Here is an 18168-nt window from a genome sequence, read left to right on the forward strand (position 1 = left end):
GGGAAGAGGCAGAGGGAGAGGGAGAAGCAGACTCCCCACTAAGCAGGGAGCCTGATGCAGGGCTCAATCCCAGGACCCTGGGATCATGACCTGAACCAAACAGGCAGACACTTAACCAACTGAGCCACCCAGGCACCCCATGTCATACCTTTTTAAAGAGCTCTTCTGGACACATTTAGACAAAGATTGTTATTGTATATCTATTCTCCTTGTGCACAAATAAGTTAAATACTCAAAGTCTGACTCTTCTGATTCACTTTTCACTCAGAGTTAACCTAATGTCTGTGTTTTTCCACAGGATATCATTCTCTAGCCATTAAAAGCTTTGGTGATGCAGCATTTCTTAAAAGAGTGCTTCTCTACTACTGTCCCAAGATTTGCTTTGAAGCCATAGACTCCCATTTTGCAATTAGAATGTCTTGATCTTAACCAAGGTGCTAAAAGAATTTTAGATAACAACCAGGTCTCACATTCTTTCTTCAAAAGGTACTTAAATAGTTTATTGATTGAAACATCAAGGGGCTACAACTATAAACACAAGGGATACAACTAAGTTCACAATGCACAGGCAATGACAGATGTATCACAACTGCCACTCGGACAACAATACTAAGGCATCTATGGATAAAAGACATATCCCAATTTCAGAGATGTTAAAAAGCAAAAACTGTCATAACTAATGAAACATGGTATCAAGTCTGTCTCTCAAAGAGAGACTACAGTTGAGCCAACAATAATTAGAACTCACCCTCCCCTGAATCAGAGGAAATAAGCCAGTGAAAGATAAGCTATTTTCTCACCATTTTAACGTAACACTTTGGGAGGAAAAAGATGAGAGGAACTGTCCTTGAAGAGGAACACTATAAAATATGAGCCCTGGTAAGAGACCAAGTGGGGTTAAAAGTCATCTTGCTTCTGCATGCTTCTACTGATGTCCTTGGAGATTTTTAAGATATGTCTTGTAAATGGATGACATAAAGGGGAAAAAATAATCAACACTAGATAATCTCTAAAGTACTTTATAGTGACAAACTCCATTATTCCATTCCTCTGGGTATAACGATTAAACCAACAATGGTACCATTTGGTTTACTGTAAGTAATAAATAAAAGTTACATTAGAAAATATAGTGTCTTTTACATTATTGCTTGAAAATAACTTGATTACTCTTCAGGATCTGGTTCTAGAGAACTCTGAAAATCAAAGCTGAAATAAATACTGGTAAATGTGTGAAAATATACTTTGAACAAATATAAAATGTTAAAAAAGAAATAGCTTCATCTATCTACTACCTAAGAGCACAAAAATTCTTCACATAAAGATTTAAGGAAATAACTAAACAAATGTTAATAAAAACAATAATGGAATAATGAATACTCAGATTTTAAAGAAGATATAACTTCTACTGGTAAAGTTTTCAAAGATCAGTCATGATCACCTAAAGGTCAATGTTTTTCTTTTCTTTTCTTTTTTTTTTTTTTTAAGATTTCATTTATTTGACAGAGACAGAGCACAAGCAAGGGGAGCAGCAGAAGGAAAGGGAGAAGCAGGCTCCCTGGACCCTGGGATCATGACCAGAGCTAAAGTCAGATGCTTAACCGACTGAGCCACCCAGGCACACCACAATGTTTTTATTTTCATGAATCATGAATAGAGCTTGGCCACATTACTACAGGGAAACATATCTGAGTTTGCTGAACTGGTTTCATGTTCTAAAAGAAAAACTATATCCTCTTATATTACTCTTGTTTTAGCAGTTTATTTCCTGGGTGGTAAGAATATGAGCAATTTTTAAATCTTCATTTATTTTCTTCCTACATTTCTCTATTTTCTAAGACTATTTAATACTTTCATAATGAGAAATATATTTTAATAAAACTGTCACATGGAAATTGAAACACCAGAACAAAAAATATAGATGACTTCTTTAGTACCACAGAGGTGTTAATCCAAAGGGGAAGGCCAAAAAAAAAAAAAAAAAAAAAGGATAAATACAGAAAGAATCTAAAAGACAAAGAATAAAAAGAAAAAGAGAAGAATTCGATCACTTCGATAATCACTGAGATTGAGTCTACTGATTTGGATGATCTGAACTAAAAGGTCGAGGACTCAAAGGTATTCCTCCTCCCACCAAAACAAGAGGTTAAGACCCTAACTGTCCAGTGCATAAAGGACATGCAAAAGAATATAAAAACTAAACAATCCAAATCACAATTAATGGCCATCGACTACATACAGACATTGGTCAGAGATGCAGAAACACAAACACAAACACAACACTCCATAAAAATCTGCTGCAGGAAAAAAATGCAGTATACAAATCTATTAAAGCGTGCTCAAGAGCTGATCTGCTAAAATCAATTCACTCTTTCAATACTTATTGAGTGCCTTTTATGTCAGACACTGTTCCAGATGCTGACGATGTAAAGAATAGACACAATCTCTCTGTCCTCATGGCACTTAAAATTGTGGGGAAAGGACAGTCAATAGGCAAATAAAGAGTATATTAGTAATTAGTACTATGGACAAAATAAGGTAATAAGATGAGGAGATGGTCGAGTGGGCAGGTACACAGGAAAGAGGTTATAATTTAAATAGGGTAGTTAAGTTAGACCTCACTTAGAAGGTGATATTTGAGCATATTGATACTAATAACATCCAATAATTATGTTTTTTGACCTACGTAAACTGGAAATTTTAGTGTTTTGCAAAGAAACAGGCTACAAAAATCTCAAGTTCTTTCAAGTATGCTAGTCTATACAGTAATATCCACTAAGCTATTAAATGTTACTCATTGAGCAATTACCTTGCACCAAACACTGCTCTGCACTCTCCATTTATTAACTTGTTTAATCTTTGTATCAGAAAAGGCCCAGCCACAGAAAGAAATCATTGTATTTTAACAGAATTTAATATCATTAACAACTATGTTGGTATGTAGGTAACTAAAAAGATAAAGAAAGAACATGAAAGATGAGGGAGGTAACAAGTGCAGGGAGAAGCTACCACGCCCAGGATCAGAGAAGCCAAGGTAAAAGATTGGAATTATTAAAACCCCAAGGCTTGCAAGGAAGGTTCTACAGAGCTGAAACTCAGATCCCTGAGGACAGAGTGCTGCTTGGCTGGTGCCAACATCTCTGATTTTGGAAGAAGGGGGACTGGGGGACTGGGGTGCCTTTCAAGGAAGAGCAGGCTAGCCAAATACAGCTGGTGTTATGAAAGGCATTGATGAGGTCAGCTCTTGAGTACTGGAAAACTACAAACTACAAACCAGATTCAACTGCTGCTACAGAGAGAATCCACTGTTGCTGGGGTGAAGAACTCCACTAGGATGGTGGTCACACTAACATAAAAAGAGAGAGACAAGGAGCCCAAAGGAGACAAAGTCCGTGCAAGCCCCTTCTTCCTCCTCCTCCCTGCAGCCTCCCTCCAGCGCCCTGTACATGTGAAACCTAAAAGTGAGCAGCTGACAAGGCAGAAATGTGGTTTGCAAAATCTTAGCATTATAAAACAGAGCATAGAAGGGTGTGTTGGGAGCTGAAAGACAGTAACTTAATAGTTGTTGGCATACTCCTTCTAAAACTGATGAGGATAACAGATGAAAGAAGGAAGGAACAGAGGAGTATGAAGTATTTGGGTAAAAAATACCCAGAGTTCCAAAGAGCTGTTAAGTGAAAAGAAAGGAAACAGCACTGAAGAAAGCATATACTTTTAGACTATTGATACCGTTGTTACCTGTTTCCAATTATATGCTAATTCTAGTGATCTCTTCAGAGTCCTGATAAGATTTTGGTAGGAACAAGTGTCAGTATTAGAGTAAAATTATTAAACATGACTTAGTAGAGATATCCAGTTGATTTTCATTATTTGTGGTAGCTATATTCTATAAAGTCACTGCAAACACTGAATTAGCAAATACTGACCCATTGCTCCTAGGAGAAATATGTATACAAATGCACATATCTCATACAGATTATAATCCTATACCTTAAACAATTCATTCTGGTAGATTCTACCCTCTTTATTGTACAAAAGAGAAAATGAGGTCCAGAAGTATTACGTGCCTTGCTTGAGGCTGCCCCAAAGTAGGTGCCAGTTTGGGATTCAAATCCCATCAAACTGGTACCAAAGCCAGACTTAACACTACACTGCACTGCCCTCTACCGTGTCCCATTTTCCAGTCAAGTCTGTGTGAGGGCTAAAACAACAAGGCAGAGTGTCACTTGGTTCCATCTCAGCTGGGAACGTGCTGGTCTAGGGACTCAATTTCCCCAGCTCTGCACATATATGCAAATGACTGAAGCACTGAGTACAGACTTTGGGGCTACAAATAAATTTTAACAAGCAGACAAATTCACAAATACAGAATCTGCAAATAATGAGGATTGACTATATATGCTCTTTCTAAAATTTCTACAAAATAGTACAGAAATCCTCTCTTAAAAAATCATTTTCATGTTATTTTCTCAATTCTGCAGAAGTAAAATGCATATGCTTTATATTCTCTTTATATTTCAAAACACTATTTTATTTATAGTGTTCTGGTTATTTATTTAAAACTTGGTCATTGATCAGTCAAGATAACCACCAACAAAATGATGTCAATAATAAGTTAACATTGGCTCAGTCTGCACTTTCCAAAATGTTTTACCAATTCTCAGATCACACAGTCTTCCCACTTATTTCAAGGACTTGCTGCCTCTGAGGAGCATGAATAAACTAAAACATAATTGACAACTGTGTGATAGATAAGCTGATGAAATTTGCACAGATCCCATAGTTGAAAAGATGGAAAACTGACAACACAAAAAGACAGCTGCAAAAAAAAAAAAAATTTAAAAGACAAAGATGTACTACTTCTGAAAATTCATTCAAGAAAAATAAAGGTGTTTAGATGGTAAAGAAGGTCATTCCCACACAAAAATTCTCAACACTAAAATTATAAAGGACCAAAATGCACAGCTGTTAAGGTAAGAAACTCACCATGAATTTTGCAAGGAAAGAAAAAAAGAAAACCAGCATGTTAAAGTTATTTTTTACAGTCCAAAGTTTCAGCTATCTCTTTAAAACATAAATGTATATGTGCTAGGAATGTGGACTTCATGTGGTACTAAATACAAAGCATAATATTTAATAAATGCCAAATAACTTTAACAGTACAGTACAGATATATTTACCCGCCTGAAAGGAGACTTCCTCCTTTCATAGAAAAAGAGAAAAAAAAAAGTGAATGAATATATGGAGGGAGAAAAAAAAAGTGAAAAGGAGAACTGTTAAATGAAATAAAATAATGGTGCAGAGTATTTAAAAGTATGATCCAGAATATGGGGGTCCATTTGTGACAACACAGATGGGCCTTGAAGGCATTATGCTAAGTGAAGTCAGACAGATAAAGACAAATACCATATAATCTCACTTACATGCAGAATCTAAAAACAAAAAACCAAGCTCTTAGATACACACAACAGACTGGTGATTGCCAGACGCAGGGGTAAGGGGTGGGAGAATGGGTAAAGGAGGTCAAAAGTACCAAACTACCAGTTATAAAATAAGTAATTCATGGTGATGGAATATATCGCATGGTGACTATAGTTAACAATGTCGTACTGCATAATTATTAATTTTTTAAGATTGTATTTATTTATCTGACAGAGAGAGACAGCACAAGCACGGGGAACAGCAGAGGGAGAGGGAGAAGCAGGCTCCCTGACGCAGGGCCCGATCCCAGGACCCTGGGATCAGGACCAGAACTGAAGGCAGACGCTTAACTGACTGAGCCACCCAGGTGCCCCTGCACTGCATATTTAAAGTTGCTAAGAGACTAGATCTCAAAAGTTCTCATCACAAGAAAAAAAAATTTTTTATAACTATGTAAGGTGACGAATGTTAACTAGACTTACTATGATCACTTTACAATATATACACGTATGGAATAATTATGCTGTACACCTGAAACTAATATAATATGTCAATTATACTACAATTTAAAATTTTTAATAATAAAAGTATGACCCCTTACTTTATTATGAAAATTCAAACCTATAAAGAAAGTGAATGAACTGAACAGAGAATGCTCATATACCTATACCCCTCACCAAGAGTCACCAATTATTAACACTTTGTCACATCTGGTACTCTTGCTTTCATACACACACACAAGCATACATACACATACATTTTACACAGAGATACGTACACATAAACATACATATACAGGCATTTCTTTTTTACTATACCATCTGGAAAGAAAGCTCCACTTCAATTCCCAAAACTTCAGCATGTGTCCACCAAAAACAAAGATATTCTCCAACATAACCTCAATTATCATCCCCAAGGAATTTTAACATTGATATAATATCTAATATGTACTCTATATTCAAATGTCCTCAAATGTCTTTATTCTTTTTAAAGATTTATTTATTTATTTATTTTAAAGAGAGAGAGAAGGAGTGAGAAAGAGCACGCATGAGGGGTGGGGCAGAGGGAGAGAATCTTTCAGAACCCCCACTGAGGGGAGAGCCCAATGACAGGGGGCTTGACTCCACGACCCACAAGATTATGACTTGAGCTGAAACCAAGTCGGACACTCAACTGACTGAGAAACCCAGGTGTCTCTCCTCAAATGTCTTTTAAAAATCCTGTATTGCTTACTTTTTTAAAAAAGATTTATTTGAGAAAGAGAGTGAGTGAGAGAGAGAGCACAAGCAGGGGCAGAAGGAGAAACAGACTCCCCTGCTGAGCAGGGAGTCTAATGCAGAGCTGGATACCAGGACCCAGGGATTGTGACCTGGGCCGAAGGCAGGCACTTAACCGACTGAGCCACCCAGGCACCCCTATTGCTTATATTTTTAAAAGCCCAAACCATTTATCTGTAGAATGTCCCATTATCTGGATTTGTCTGACTGTTCTTTATATTAGATTCAAGTTAACTATTTTTGACAAGAATACTACATTAGGTGATTATATATTTCCCATCGAATTATATCAGAAAACACATAATGACAGTTTGTCCTGTTATTGGTGATTAACCTTATTTGACCACTTGAGACAGTACCCACCAGATCTTTCTACTGTAAAAAGTACCCTTATAGGGTAATACTTTCAAACCACGTATATAAATCTTATTTCTCCAAAACTTTTCACACAATGATCTTAGCATCTATCAATAATCTTTGCCTGAATTATTATAGTATGGTTGCAAAATAGTGGTTTTTCTAATTTTATCAATCTGTATGTATTAACTACCATTCTTCTATTAAGTTTACTATTTTGTCATTGATATTTTTGTTCAAACTACCCTGTCTTGGCCTGTCCCCATTAGTTTTTGAGCATGTCCTTGATTTCTGGCATATTCCAGGCTCCTTTGGGAAAAAAAGGCCTAGTGGGAAGGCTTTCATTTTTCAATTTTATCATTTCTGTACTTTCCTACCCTAGACCTGGATGAGCCATTTCAATGAGCTCTGGTTCTTTTTAGTGGGGAATGGTATTTAGAAGCCAAGAGCTGGGAATACTATAGTATAATTATTTGTAGGCCATTTCAGGGAGAACAGAAATGTGTGTGTATATATATGTGTGTGTATATTTACTATCACAAGTTCAAATTGAAACTGCTAATTCAAAAATCAACATCACAGGGTTCTTCCTCATCTTTTCCCTATACCAAGTTTCTAACTCCTTTCTCCCAGAATTTCAACCCTAGCTTTTAAAACATCAATATATCAACTCATTTGCTCTATCCTATAATATATGCAAAGGTAGTTTCAGAATTATATTAATATAACTACAAGTAACAAACCTATTTAACAAGAATTCTTTCCCATTTGAGAAAAAGAACTGGTGGGAAGGCTTTCATTTTTTAATTTTATCATTTTTGTACTGCTCAAAAATCTAACCATATAAATAACCCCTTGAGTTTTTAAAAAACTGCTAACAAGAGTTACCTGGATGGTAAAATTATTTATATATATTCTTTATACTTTGCTATATATTCAAAACAATAGCATTTAAATTTCTGGAAATGATAAAATATACCTTTTTGGTTTTGGGGGTACAAATAGAACCTCCTATCAATCCACAGAGAAAATTAAATTCCAGATGAATTAAAAGTATACATTCTTCTTGACTTAATAGTTTGGTTATAAAGAATTTTAAATATTTACCTAATTTTTGGGTAGGGAAGGTTTCTCAAAGCATGAAAGCAAAGAAAAAACAACAACAAAGTAACTCATTGACAGATTTTGTAGAATAAAGACTACTGTATGTCTTTATATCAAAAGAGCAGCATAAACTAAGGTAATTATAAACTAACTGCAGCATTTATGATAAAGTGTTCGTTTCCACAGCACATAAAAAGTACTTTCAAGGGCACCTGGGTGGCTTAGTTGGTTAAGTGTCTGCCTTCAATTCAGCTCAGATCACTATCCCGGGGTCCTGGGCCCCTGATTTGGGAATCCCTGCTCAGCAGGGAGTCTGTTTGTCCCTCTCCCTCTGCCTCTCCCCCCAGTCACAACCCCCCAAATAAATGAAATCTTAAAAATAATAATAATAAAGTACATTCAAATCAAGAAGAAAACACTCTATTAGAATATGGATAATTAGATTATTTTTTAAAATGTGTAATCTCTCCAGAAATCAAAGAAATGTAAAATGAAATAAACTGATACTTTCGCCCACTGAAAAAGCAAATACTTTTTTTAAAGAACAAGAACTAGCAATGAATTCAGGTTAAGGAACAAAGGCACAGAAATAGACCACTGTTGGGTTGTCTTAACAGGTAGAGCTCATGTACATATTAAATAATCTGGAAACATATACATGAAACTGATAATAACAGATACAACTATGGATATAAAAGAAGGAACAGTAATTGGAGTAATGGTCAAGACTAACTTTATTTCTAATAAGTTAATTTTTACAATAAATAGACATTCTTTAATTATTTGTATAATTAAAAATTAATTGAAAAATAAATTTGCACAACCCTTCTAGGTAAGCATTAATAAATGATCTTCATTTTGCATTAACAATTCTACTTCTAGGAATTTGTCCTAAATAATAATATATACCATGTATATGGACATTTGATATATGATGGAGGCACTGTAAAGCAATAAGGATGGTCTTTTCAGTAAATGGTGCCAGTCTAACTGGATATCTATACAGAAGAAATGAAACTGTTGAGCAAAAGAAGCTAATACAAAAGAACACATATGATTACATTTATATGAAGTTCAAAACACACCAATAACTTTCAGTAGTCTAGGTAAGAAGTAATGACAGTTTTGACTAGTACTGCAACAGTAAAGAAAGAAGATAATTCAAGAAATATTTAGGAGCGCCTGGGTGGCGCAGTCGTTAAGCGTCTGCCTTCGGCTCAGGGCGTGATCCCAGCGTTCTGGGATCGAGCCCCACATCAGGCTCCTCCGCTAGGAGCCTGCTTCTTCCTCTCCCACTCCCCCTGCTTGTGTTCCCTCTCTCGCTGGCTGTCTCTGTCAAATAAATTTTAAAAATCTTTAAGAAAAAAAAAAGAAATATTTAATAGGTAGAATTAAAAGGCCTTGGTAATTACACTGGGTTTGGTGGGTAAGGAAGCAGGAGGTGTTAAGAATGACCTCCAGGTCTCTGGCCTACATAAATGGCAGGCAGAGATGTCAATTACTGAATGGAGAACATAAGAGAAGCAAATATGGAGCTGACATCAAGAGTTCAATCAGTTCATGTTTTGGACTTGTTGTTTAAGAAAACTGTGAGAGATCTAAGTGGAAATCTCTAATAGATACTTGGATGCATGTGTCTGGAATTCAAAAGGGAGATCTTGGAATAGAGACATAAATTACATTTAGATGATAACTGAAGCCATGGGAGAAGATGGACTCTCATAGGAAAAGAAAAAGAAAACAGGGCCTACACCCAAGTCCTGTGGAATCCCAACACTTAAAAGTCAAAAAAGGAAGAAAAGCCAGCAAAAGTCTGAGGAGTGGACACAGAAATGGGAAAAATATCAAGAGTGTGGTGATCTAAAAACTAAAAGATGAGCTTTTTAAAGAAAAGGATTGGTCAAATGTCTCAAATGCTCCTGAGAATACAAGTATGGTATAAGTAACCACTGAATTTAGAAACATGGGAAATCCTGAGACCATAGCAAGAACCATTACCTAGGGGGTTGGTCCAAATAAATAATACATAAAAATGTCACAGAACCAAAGGATACAGGTTTTTGGATTGAAAGGACTAACGAAGAGGCCAGCAAGATGAAAAGCACAGGGAAAGCCTGTATCAAAGTACATCACCATGAACAGGGAGGGGATTAAAAGAAATCTCAAAAGCTATGAAAAGAAAAAGATCACAAAGAATCACAAAATAAAACGGCATGGGACTCTTTTTTTTTTAAGATTTTATTTATTTGTCAGAGAGAGAGAGAAAGCACAAGCATGGGGAGGGGCAGAGGGAAAGAGAGGAGCAGAGGGAGAGGGAGATGCAGGCTCCCCACTGAGCAGGGAGCCCGATGCAGGACTCAATCCCAGGACCCTGGGATCATGACCTGAGCTGAAGGCAGATGCTTAACTGACTGAGCCACCCAAGTGCCCCAGAAAAACTTATTTTTGAACTAGAATTCTATAACCAAACTATACATCAAATGTGACATTAATAAAGATGTATTCAGACAGGCAAGGTTTTTAAAAAATGTTACCCTCCATGGATCCTTTCTCAGAAGACTTACTGAAGACTGTGCACAACCAAAGTAAGTAGGAAACTCCAACAGGAAATCCAAGCATTTAAGACACTCTTGAAGCACCTGGGTGGCTCAAGTGGTTGAGTGACTCTTGATGTCAGCTCAGGTCATGATCTCAGTGTTGTGAGATTCGGCCATGTCAGGCTCTGCGCTCAGCGGGGAGTCCGCCTGAGATTCTCTTCCTCCCTCTGCCCGTTTCCACATTCATGCTCTGTCTCTTGCCCTCTCTCTTTCTGTCTCTCTCTCCCCCGAATAAATGAATCTAAAAAAAAAGACACTCTGGAAGCAGTTTGAGCTCCCAAGACTTGTAGGGAGAAAAATTATAATCCATTATTGAGAAATACTAAAAAAGACCTAGAGGTAAAACATATGCATAAGTAGGAAGACTCAATATCAGAGATGTTAATTTTCTCAAAATTGATTTATAAATTCAATAAAATCTCTCCAAAAAAACACAGTAGGGTTTTGTGGAACTTAAGCTAATTCTACAATGTACTCACAAGCACTAAAAGCCAAGGATATACTAGATACTGTTGATGAAGAACATGGGGAAGCTCTAGCAGAGATTTATTTTAATGCCTTCCTAATAAAGAAAGTGAGAAACTGGTATGGGAACAGAAACAGATCAATGGAAGAGAATCAAGATCACAGAAACAGATATGTTATATAATAGACAGGACCCTGTAAAGTAGTGAGAAAAAAGTTTACCCCCAATGATGGGTTCTGGGATAACTGGGCATTCAGATGACGAAAAAAATAAAATTAGACCCCTACCTCAAACCATTTACAAAAACCTATTCTAGGTGGATTGGAAATCTAACTGTTAAAGGCAAAATCATAAAGATTTTAGAAGATAATATAAGGGGTTATCTTCATGATCTCAGGTTAGGAAATAATTTCTTAAACACAATGCAAAAAGTATTAACCGAAAGGAAGAAACTGACAAATTGCACCACATTAAACGCAGGAACTTCCTGCTCATAAAAAGACACCACAAGGAAAATGAAAAGACAAGTCACAAAATGAGAATATATTTACTAAATGGTTAAAATCCAGAATACACTACAAATAAACAAGAAAAGGACATCCAATAAGAACATGAATAAAAAACTTGAACACAAAAGAAATCCAAATTACCAATAAATTTATAAAAGAATTACTTAGTAGTCAGAGAAAGATGAATTAAAACCATAATGAAAAACATAAATATCAGATTGCAAAAAATTTAAAATTCTGACAATACCAAATGTTGAAAGGAAGATGCAGGGCAAGGAAATTCTCATACACTCCTAGTGAGAACGTAAATTGATATAGTTTGGTATCACTAGTGAAATTAAAGTTACACTACTCTAACCCAGTAATTCTACTCCTGAGTTAAGTCTTAGCGAAACTTATGCATAAATACACCAGAACTGTGTATAACAGCCCAAAACTGGAAATGAATGATATATCCATTATAGTACAATAGCAAATAATGGTTATATAATCATGAAATGGAATTCCATGCAACTATGAAAATAAACTACAGCTCTAGGTGATAAACATGAACCTCACATACATATTTCACTATTTTTTTTTTAAAGTCACATGGACATCAGGGCCATAAAATCACTTTCATCCAGCACATAGTCAGGAATTCAGCTTCTATTCAATACATGATTTTATGTCATTCTTTTTTTGTTAAAAGCAACAAAAATTCAAACATAAAAAAACGCGAGAGATACTACCTATCTTCGTTCATAAGTCAAATAAAACTACATTTGAAAGAGAAAATATAATAGTGAAGATTTTTCAGGCAAGAAAGTAACTGTTACAGAGTTGTATAGTGCTGAACCAGTGGAAGGAATACAACTGTATGACAGAAAAATGTTTCAAATAAACTAAATATGTACATGAGATGATTGCTTATTTACCATTTAATCTTTGTTAACAATTACTAATTTTCACAAATGATAGAATCAACTTTAGAAACAGTTTTCTACTGCATAATACTACATACAATATTAAGGTTTGCTAGCTTGTTCCTCCACAACGAGGAAGTTTATATATTTAAAATTTCTAGAGATCTTGGAGAACAAAAAAACTTTTAGGAAAAAGGCTAAATAGGCCAAGTCAGCTTAAATTTCAAATTTTCTTTAAAAAAAAAATCTCAGAGCCCATTTCTTGGAAGCACAGAATAGTGAAATGAAAAAGTAAAATGCAAAGAACTCATACTCTTCAAATACCACCCTAAAATAGTCATCAAGCTCACAAATATTATCTTTGACACAATTTTATATTATTCAAATTCTCAATTGATGTTTCACTATAGGAAGATATGTTACATTTTGCAGAAAATGTCATTAAAAAATGAAATCTCCACAATCTGCCTTTGCCATGGGAAAACAAGAAATGGTTTACTGTCTTCGTAGGCCCCTTTTCCTGTCCCATCCCATACTCTGCTTCTGAGCTCTAAATGTAATAGCAGTAATTTCTACCTCTCGCTGAGCCCTTTCCACATGCCTTACATTTATTCCTTTAATTCTCACACACTGAGGAGCAAGTCTTACTGATGAGAAAAGTGAGACATGGAACAGTTAAGTGACTTGTCCAAGGTCATGGGCTGCTATTAAGAGAGCCCAGATATAGACCAACTCCAGAGCCAGGGTCTTAATACTATACTGTTTCTATTTGATAAAACATTTATACCATGAAAACTGCCCACAATCACCTACCGACTTCTAACTACTGGATTCCAGATGCCCTGAGGATTATTTTTGCCTTTCTTAGATAACTGCATACTCACAGTAGGATAATGAGTGAAGGAATCTAAACAAATGTTTAGGGAAATGAAGAATTTTCCAGCTAAGAAAACGAGGATCCAGAGAAGTTAAGTGTTCTGTTGAAGACCACAAAGCTCGTTTGTGACCGCCAGCACTAAAAGACAATTCTTGACTCCCAAAAGTGATCTTCCCACAGCACTAAAAGCTCTTCCTACCTTACACTGTACTGTAAGCTCTTGTGGCAACCCATACTCTACCCTCCACACAAACTGAAGTTTATTTTGCCAACTTTGACAGCATAGGATAGCTTCAAAAGCATTCACATGCAGATAACAAACATTCTTTCAATTCAATAAATATAGACAGAGATGCACTATGTGCTCAAGCAACAGATGAACCCAAATGTGTATCACAATTCCGCCCCTAGTTTTACCATTAACTACAATATGTAACAAGTGCTATAGCAGCCATGTGACAGTGTGTTTTGAAAGCACACAGAGAGGGGTGGCTATCACAACCTGAGTGAAAAAATGAGAACTGGGACTGGGAGCTGTGAGATGCATTTGAGGCAGGGCAAAGGCAAAAGTGTGACGATACTTAGGAGAAAAATGCTATCATTTCCATGAACGGACATTAAATGAGAAACAATAGTAAATACAGGGTGGGAAGACTAGAGTTCAAATCTAGACTGTGACTTATGTGACTTTGAAAGTTTTCTGAGTCTCAGTGTCATCTGTGAAATGTAGATAACCTGCCTACCTCATGGCTTGGAGGCCCGGGGGGGGGGGGGCGGTTATGTGAAAGTGACTCAAAAACTGCAAAATCCTGTATAAACATAAGTTATTTATGTTTGCACTTCTAGGCAACCCTGTGGGTCCTTCCCCCCTGAACTGTGGCTCATAAAAACCTCACCCTTCAGGATGAAAATATTTCAATGACATCATTCATATATTGCTTATGAAATAATAAACAGTTAACATTAATCCTTCACGTTGAAACATCAAGACTCTAGTGAAATATATATAAAAACATGTCTGCATATATGGGTATTTTTTTAAATTTCTTAAGCACTCGTATAGACTTATAGTCAATGCTTGCTGTAATCATATTTACCAGATGCAGGTTTTCTTCTGGAAAGTTTCTATCAGAAATTCCATTCCGTTTTATAGTATGTTGTCAAGCAACCAATTGAAGACTAGCCTGCAAGCAGCAATCACTTTCCTCTCATCCCAGAAGCCTGGTTATGTATTAGCTATAGATAAAACCAAATACATGCCCTGGATCCTCAAAACGGAATTGCTTTAGTACACGCATACATAAATGAATGCAAACAGCTAGTAGACAAATATAAATCCACTGAAAAGCATACTGAGTTTGATTTTAAAAACCAGACCCCTCCTTTAAATTAAAGAACACCCTCATTTCCTTTAAAGTTTGACAGAGGAGACTCTATAACCCCGTCTCCCTTTAGCTATCAGTCTAAACTACATTCAGGCCCCATTTTGTTCAACCTTATACTCTACGGTCTTAGTTACTCCTTCGATGATAACCTAAATAAAGTTCTAACGTACCTTTACGAAGTCAAAAGAAGGGACAAGAGACGGGAAAGGGACAAGGGGAGCGAGAAATTCTCTTGCCACTCCGGACCAGTGGCTGTTATATCTTACAAGTGCAACTTCCCGTTTTCTCCTTCTTACCTTGTACACTTTCCCAAAGGCTCCGTCCCCCAATTCTCCTATAATTTCCCAAAACTCCTCGGGGTTCAGATCCCTCTTCACATGCTCGTATTGCTTCTTCTTCTTCTCGCTCCCCAACTTGAAGATCTTACGGAAATTGAAGAAGGACATTTTTCCTCCCCGCAGAGTTCCTTGCACTTAAGGACTAAAAGCAACAATAAAAGGCAAAGTTTCTCCTCCCTCTTCTCCGCGCGAGCCCGGAGGGCGGATGGCGACGGCGGGCGGCGACGGCGGACGCGGGCTTTCCCGGCTCCCGCCGCTCCGGCCGGGCTGTGCCCGGGGAGGGCGGGGCGCGACTCGGGCTCCGGCTCTCGGGGCGCGGAGGGGGGGGGGCGGTTGCGGGATGCACGGGCGGCCCCTCCGCAGAGCCCAGCCCGCGGGCCGCGCGGGTGGGCGCCGCGCGCCCGGCCGGCCCTCAGGGGGCGGCACCTGCCCGGACGCTAGTCCCCACCCGGCCCGGCCCGACGGGTCGGAGCGGTCCGGACGTCCGCGGCCGCCGCGGCTTAGGCCCGTGTCACGGCGAGTCTCCTGGGGCGGCGGCCACTCCGGGCGAGGGACGCGGCCAGCGGCCCCTGAAGCAGGCAGTCGACAGGCCGAGCTCTCCCGCCTCGGGCCGCGAGCCTAGGGTCTCCTCCGCAGCCGTCTGCTCCCGCGGCGCGAGGCCCGCGCGTCCCTTCGGCTCTGAGGCGCCGCCGCCGCCTCGCTCGCTCCCCAGCCCACACAGCCTCGTCCTGGAGCGCGCGCAGACGCCGACGCCGCAACGCGCCCGCGCTCCCTCGGCCGCGCGCCCCTATCACCGCGCGCTCGCGTGGGGGCGTCCCCTCTGGCCCCGCGCACGCGCGTTGAGCTCCGCTTGCCGGCGGCCGGGAGGGGCTTGCAGGCAGCCTGGAGAGGCGTGCGCTATGCGCGCCAGAGCTCTTCGGTGCTTGACGGTCGCTCCCGGTTTGCCCTCCAAGCCTCAAATCTTTGTCAGCGCACCACTCTGGTGGCGTTGCCGGATGGGCGCGACCCTGTTGGTTGTGCTAGCCGATGTTGCCTCCGTTCTGGATCTGGAAAATTTGTAAAGAGTGAAAGCTAAGCCGACGTTTGGGTCCCGAAAGTGGAACTTTTTTCTCTCTAAGAGGTCCCAGGGTATTGTGAGAAGGGAGTATGTTTTGTAGCTGGGAACTCTGGAGCCAGAGCTTGCCAGCTGTGTGACCTTGGACGGGTAACCTCTCCGAGCTTTAGTTTCTTCATGGTGAAATGCAGACCTGGGGGAGTTGTGGCGAAGAATAAATGAGGCAATAGATGTAAGTAAGCCCTTAACATAAGCTGCCTGCGCAGGCAAACGCTAAATTTTAGTTCTTGCTGTTGGTACAAGTGTGCAGGTAAGAGAGGCATAGGTATAGAAATATTGCTTAAGCCCACTTCTCAAATGATGACCGCGACACTCTCTTGAGGGTCATTTACCTTCTCCTACCCACTTCCCCAGTCGTAACCCTGGTGCCACCCTTCGTGACTCCCTCTGAACCATTTACTAAGAACTTCACTTCTTGACCTGGCTCCGGCCCCCTTGGGCAGCAGTAGTGGAAGACTACCTAGTGTGGCGATGTGGGCGTTGGCTGGAATCTGACGCTGGTGACCTGCCTTCCCCTCCTCCAGCAGAAGACAGCTCTTTCAGGGCAGTGATTTGTTGCTCATCTTGGTATCCAAGAACCTGGCAACATTCTTGACATATAATGGGAAGGCAGATCCCGGAAAGGAAGGAAGGAAGGAAGGAAGGAAGGAAGGAAGGAAGGAAGGAAGGAAGGGTTGGCTATCTGGAGCAAAGGTTGTGTTGCTATCTATATAGTACCCACAAACCCCTCCCTAACCATTTTGCCCTCCAGCCCCACAATGGCATAACAAACCCCTCTTCCAGTAAGAAGGTTATGATGATTTTGTTTCTCAAGATCCACTTGTCTTTTAAATAGTTTTATTGAGGTATAATTGGTATGCAATAAGTTGCACATATTTTAAATAAACACTCAATGTTTTGAAAAATGTATACACCTGTGAAAACAATACCATAATCCGTTCTAATTAGTATCATTTATGTAGGTGGCACTACATGTGAAGGTAACATACTCATTATGGAAAATGAAGAAATGCACAAAGAATAAAAAGTCCTGTAATTCTACCATCCAGAGATAACCATAGGTAAGATTTTATTGTACATACAGTATTTCCAAACAGAATTTTTTGGCTGTGCATTACCTTTTTTTTTCTTACAGGGATAAAATTGTACTGCATATAAAGGTTTACATCCTGTACTTTTCATACTCCAGTATTATTAGTAATTATTTTCTTCCATCATGAGATATTTAGACTACTTAGAACTTTTCTCTGTTTTAGATAAATCAGTGATAAATACTTTTGTTCACAAAACCTTTTCCACATATTTGATTATTTCCTTGGAATAAACTACCAAAAGTAGATTTGGGTCAAAGGGTATAAATCTGTTTCCCTTTTTTCGTTCTTTCAAAATAGAAAAACCTTTACTGTTTTCTCAAATTAAAAGAGAGCAAGCATATCCTTGTTGTAAATCAATTCAAATAATACAGAAATGATAAACGACAAAGCCGTCTGTCATTCTCTCCTCCCGCTTTCCCTCCCCCGACTTCATCCCCATCCTAGACACTGTGAAGAATTAAGCCTATGAGCATGAGGGAATTTGGGGGGTGGGTGTGTAACAAAAAAGTTCTAAAACTGGATTGTGGTGGTTTTTTTTAAGATTTATTTATTTGAGAGACAGCATGTGCACATGCACACGAGTGTGGAGAGGGGCAGAAGGAGAGGAAGAGAATCTCAAGCAGACTTTCCACTGAGTGCAGAGTGTGGAGATGGGAGCCCCACAGGCCACCAGATCCCACGACCATGAGATTATGACCTGAGCTGAAACCAGGAGTGGGATGCTTAA

The 18168-nt window shown here is 38.8% G+C and overlaps 1 protein-coding gene and 1 long non-coding RNA gene across 4 annotated transcripts in view; one reads left to right on the plus strand and one right to left on the minus strand.

Annotated features, from left to right (window-relative positions):
* SLK (STE20 like kinase) overlaps positions 1-15987 on the minus strand; it is a 57034-nt gene extending 41047 nt beyond the window's left edge. Inside the window, exon 1 of one of the 2 annotated variants that reach the window (XM_026494052.4) lies at positions 15192-15987. In XM_026494052.4, coding sequence (XP_026349837.1) covers positions 15192-15341 — 150 coding nt within the window. In that variant the 5' untranslated portion in view covers positions 15342-15987. The remainder of the gene's footprint in view (positions 1-15191) is intronic. The other variant, XM_026494054.4, reaches the window with a different exon arrangement.
* Positions 15988-16099: 112 nt separating this feature from the next.
* The window catches only part of LOC123000790 (uncharacterized), a 29522-nt gene continuing 27453 nt past the window's right edge, over positions 16100-18168 (plus strand). For both annotated transcript variants that reach the window (XR_008957977.1, XR_006409050.3), the window contains exons 1-2: positions 16100-16519; positions 17310-17408. This is a non-coding gene — a long non-coding RNA (uncharacterized LOC123000790). The remainder of the gene's footprint in view (positions 16520-17309; positions 17409-18168) is intronic.

Source organism: Ursus arctos, unplaced genomic scaffold, assembly GCF_023065955.2.
Source record: "Ursus arctos isolate Adak ecotype North America unplaced genomic scaffold, UrsArc2.0 scaffold_7, whole genome shotgun sequence".
NCBI classification, from domain to species: Eukaryota; Metazoa; Chordata; class Mammalia; order Carnivora; family Ursidae; genus Ursus; species Ursus arctos.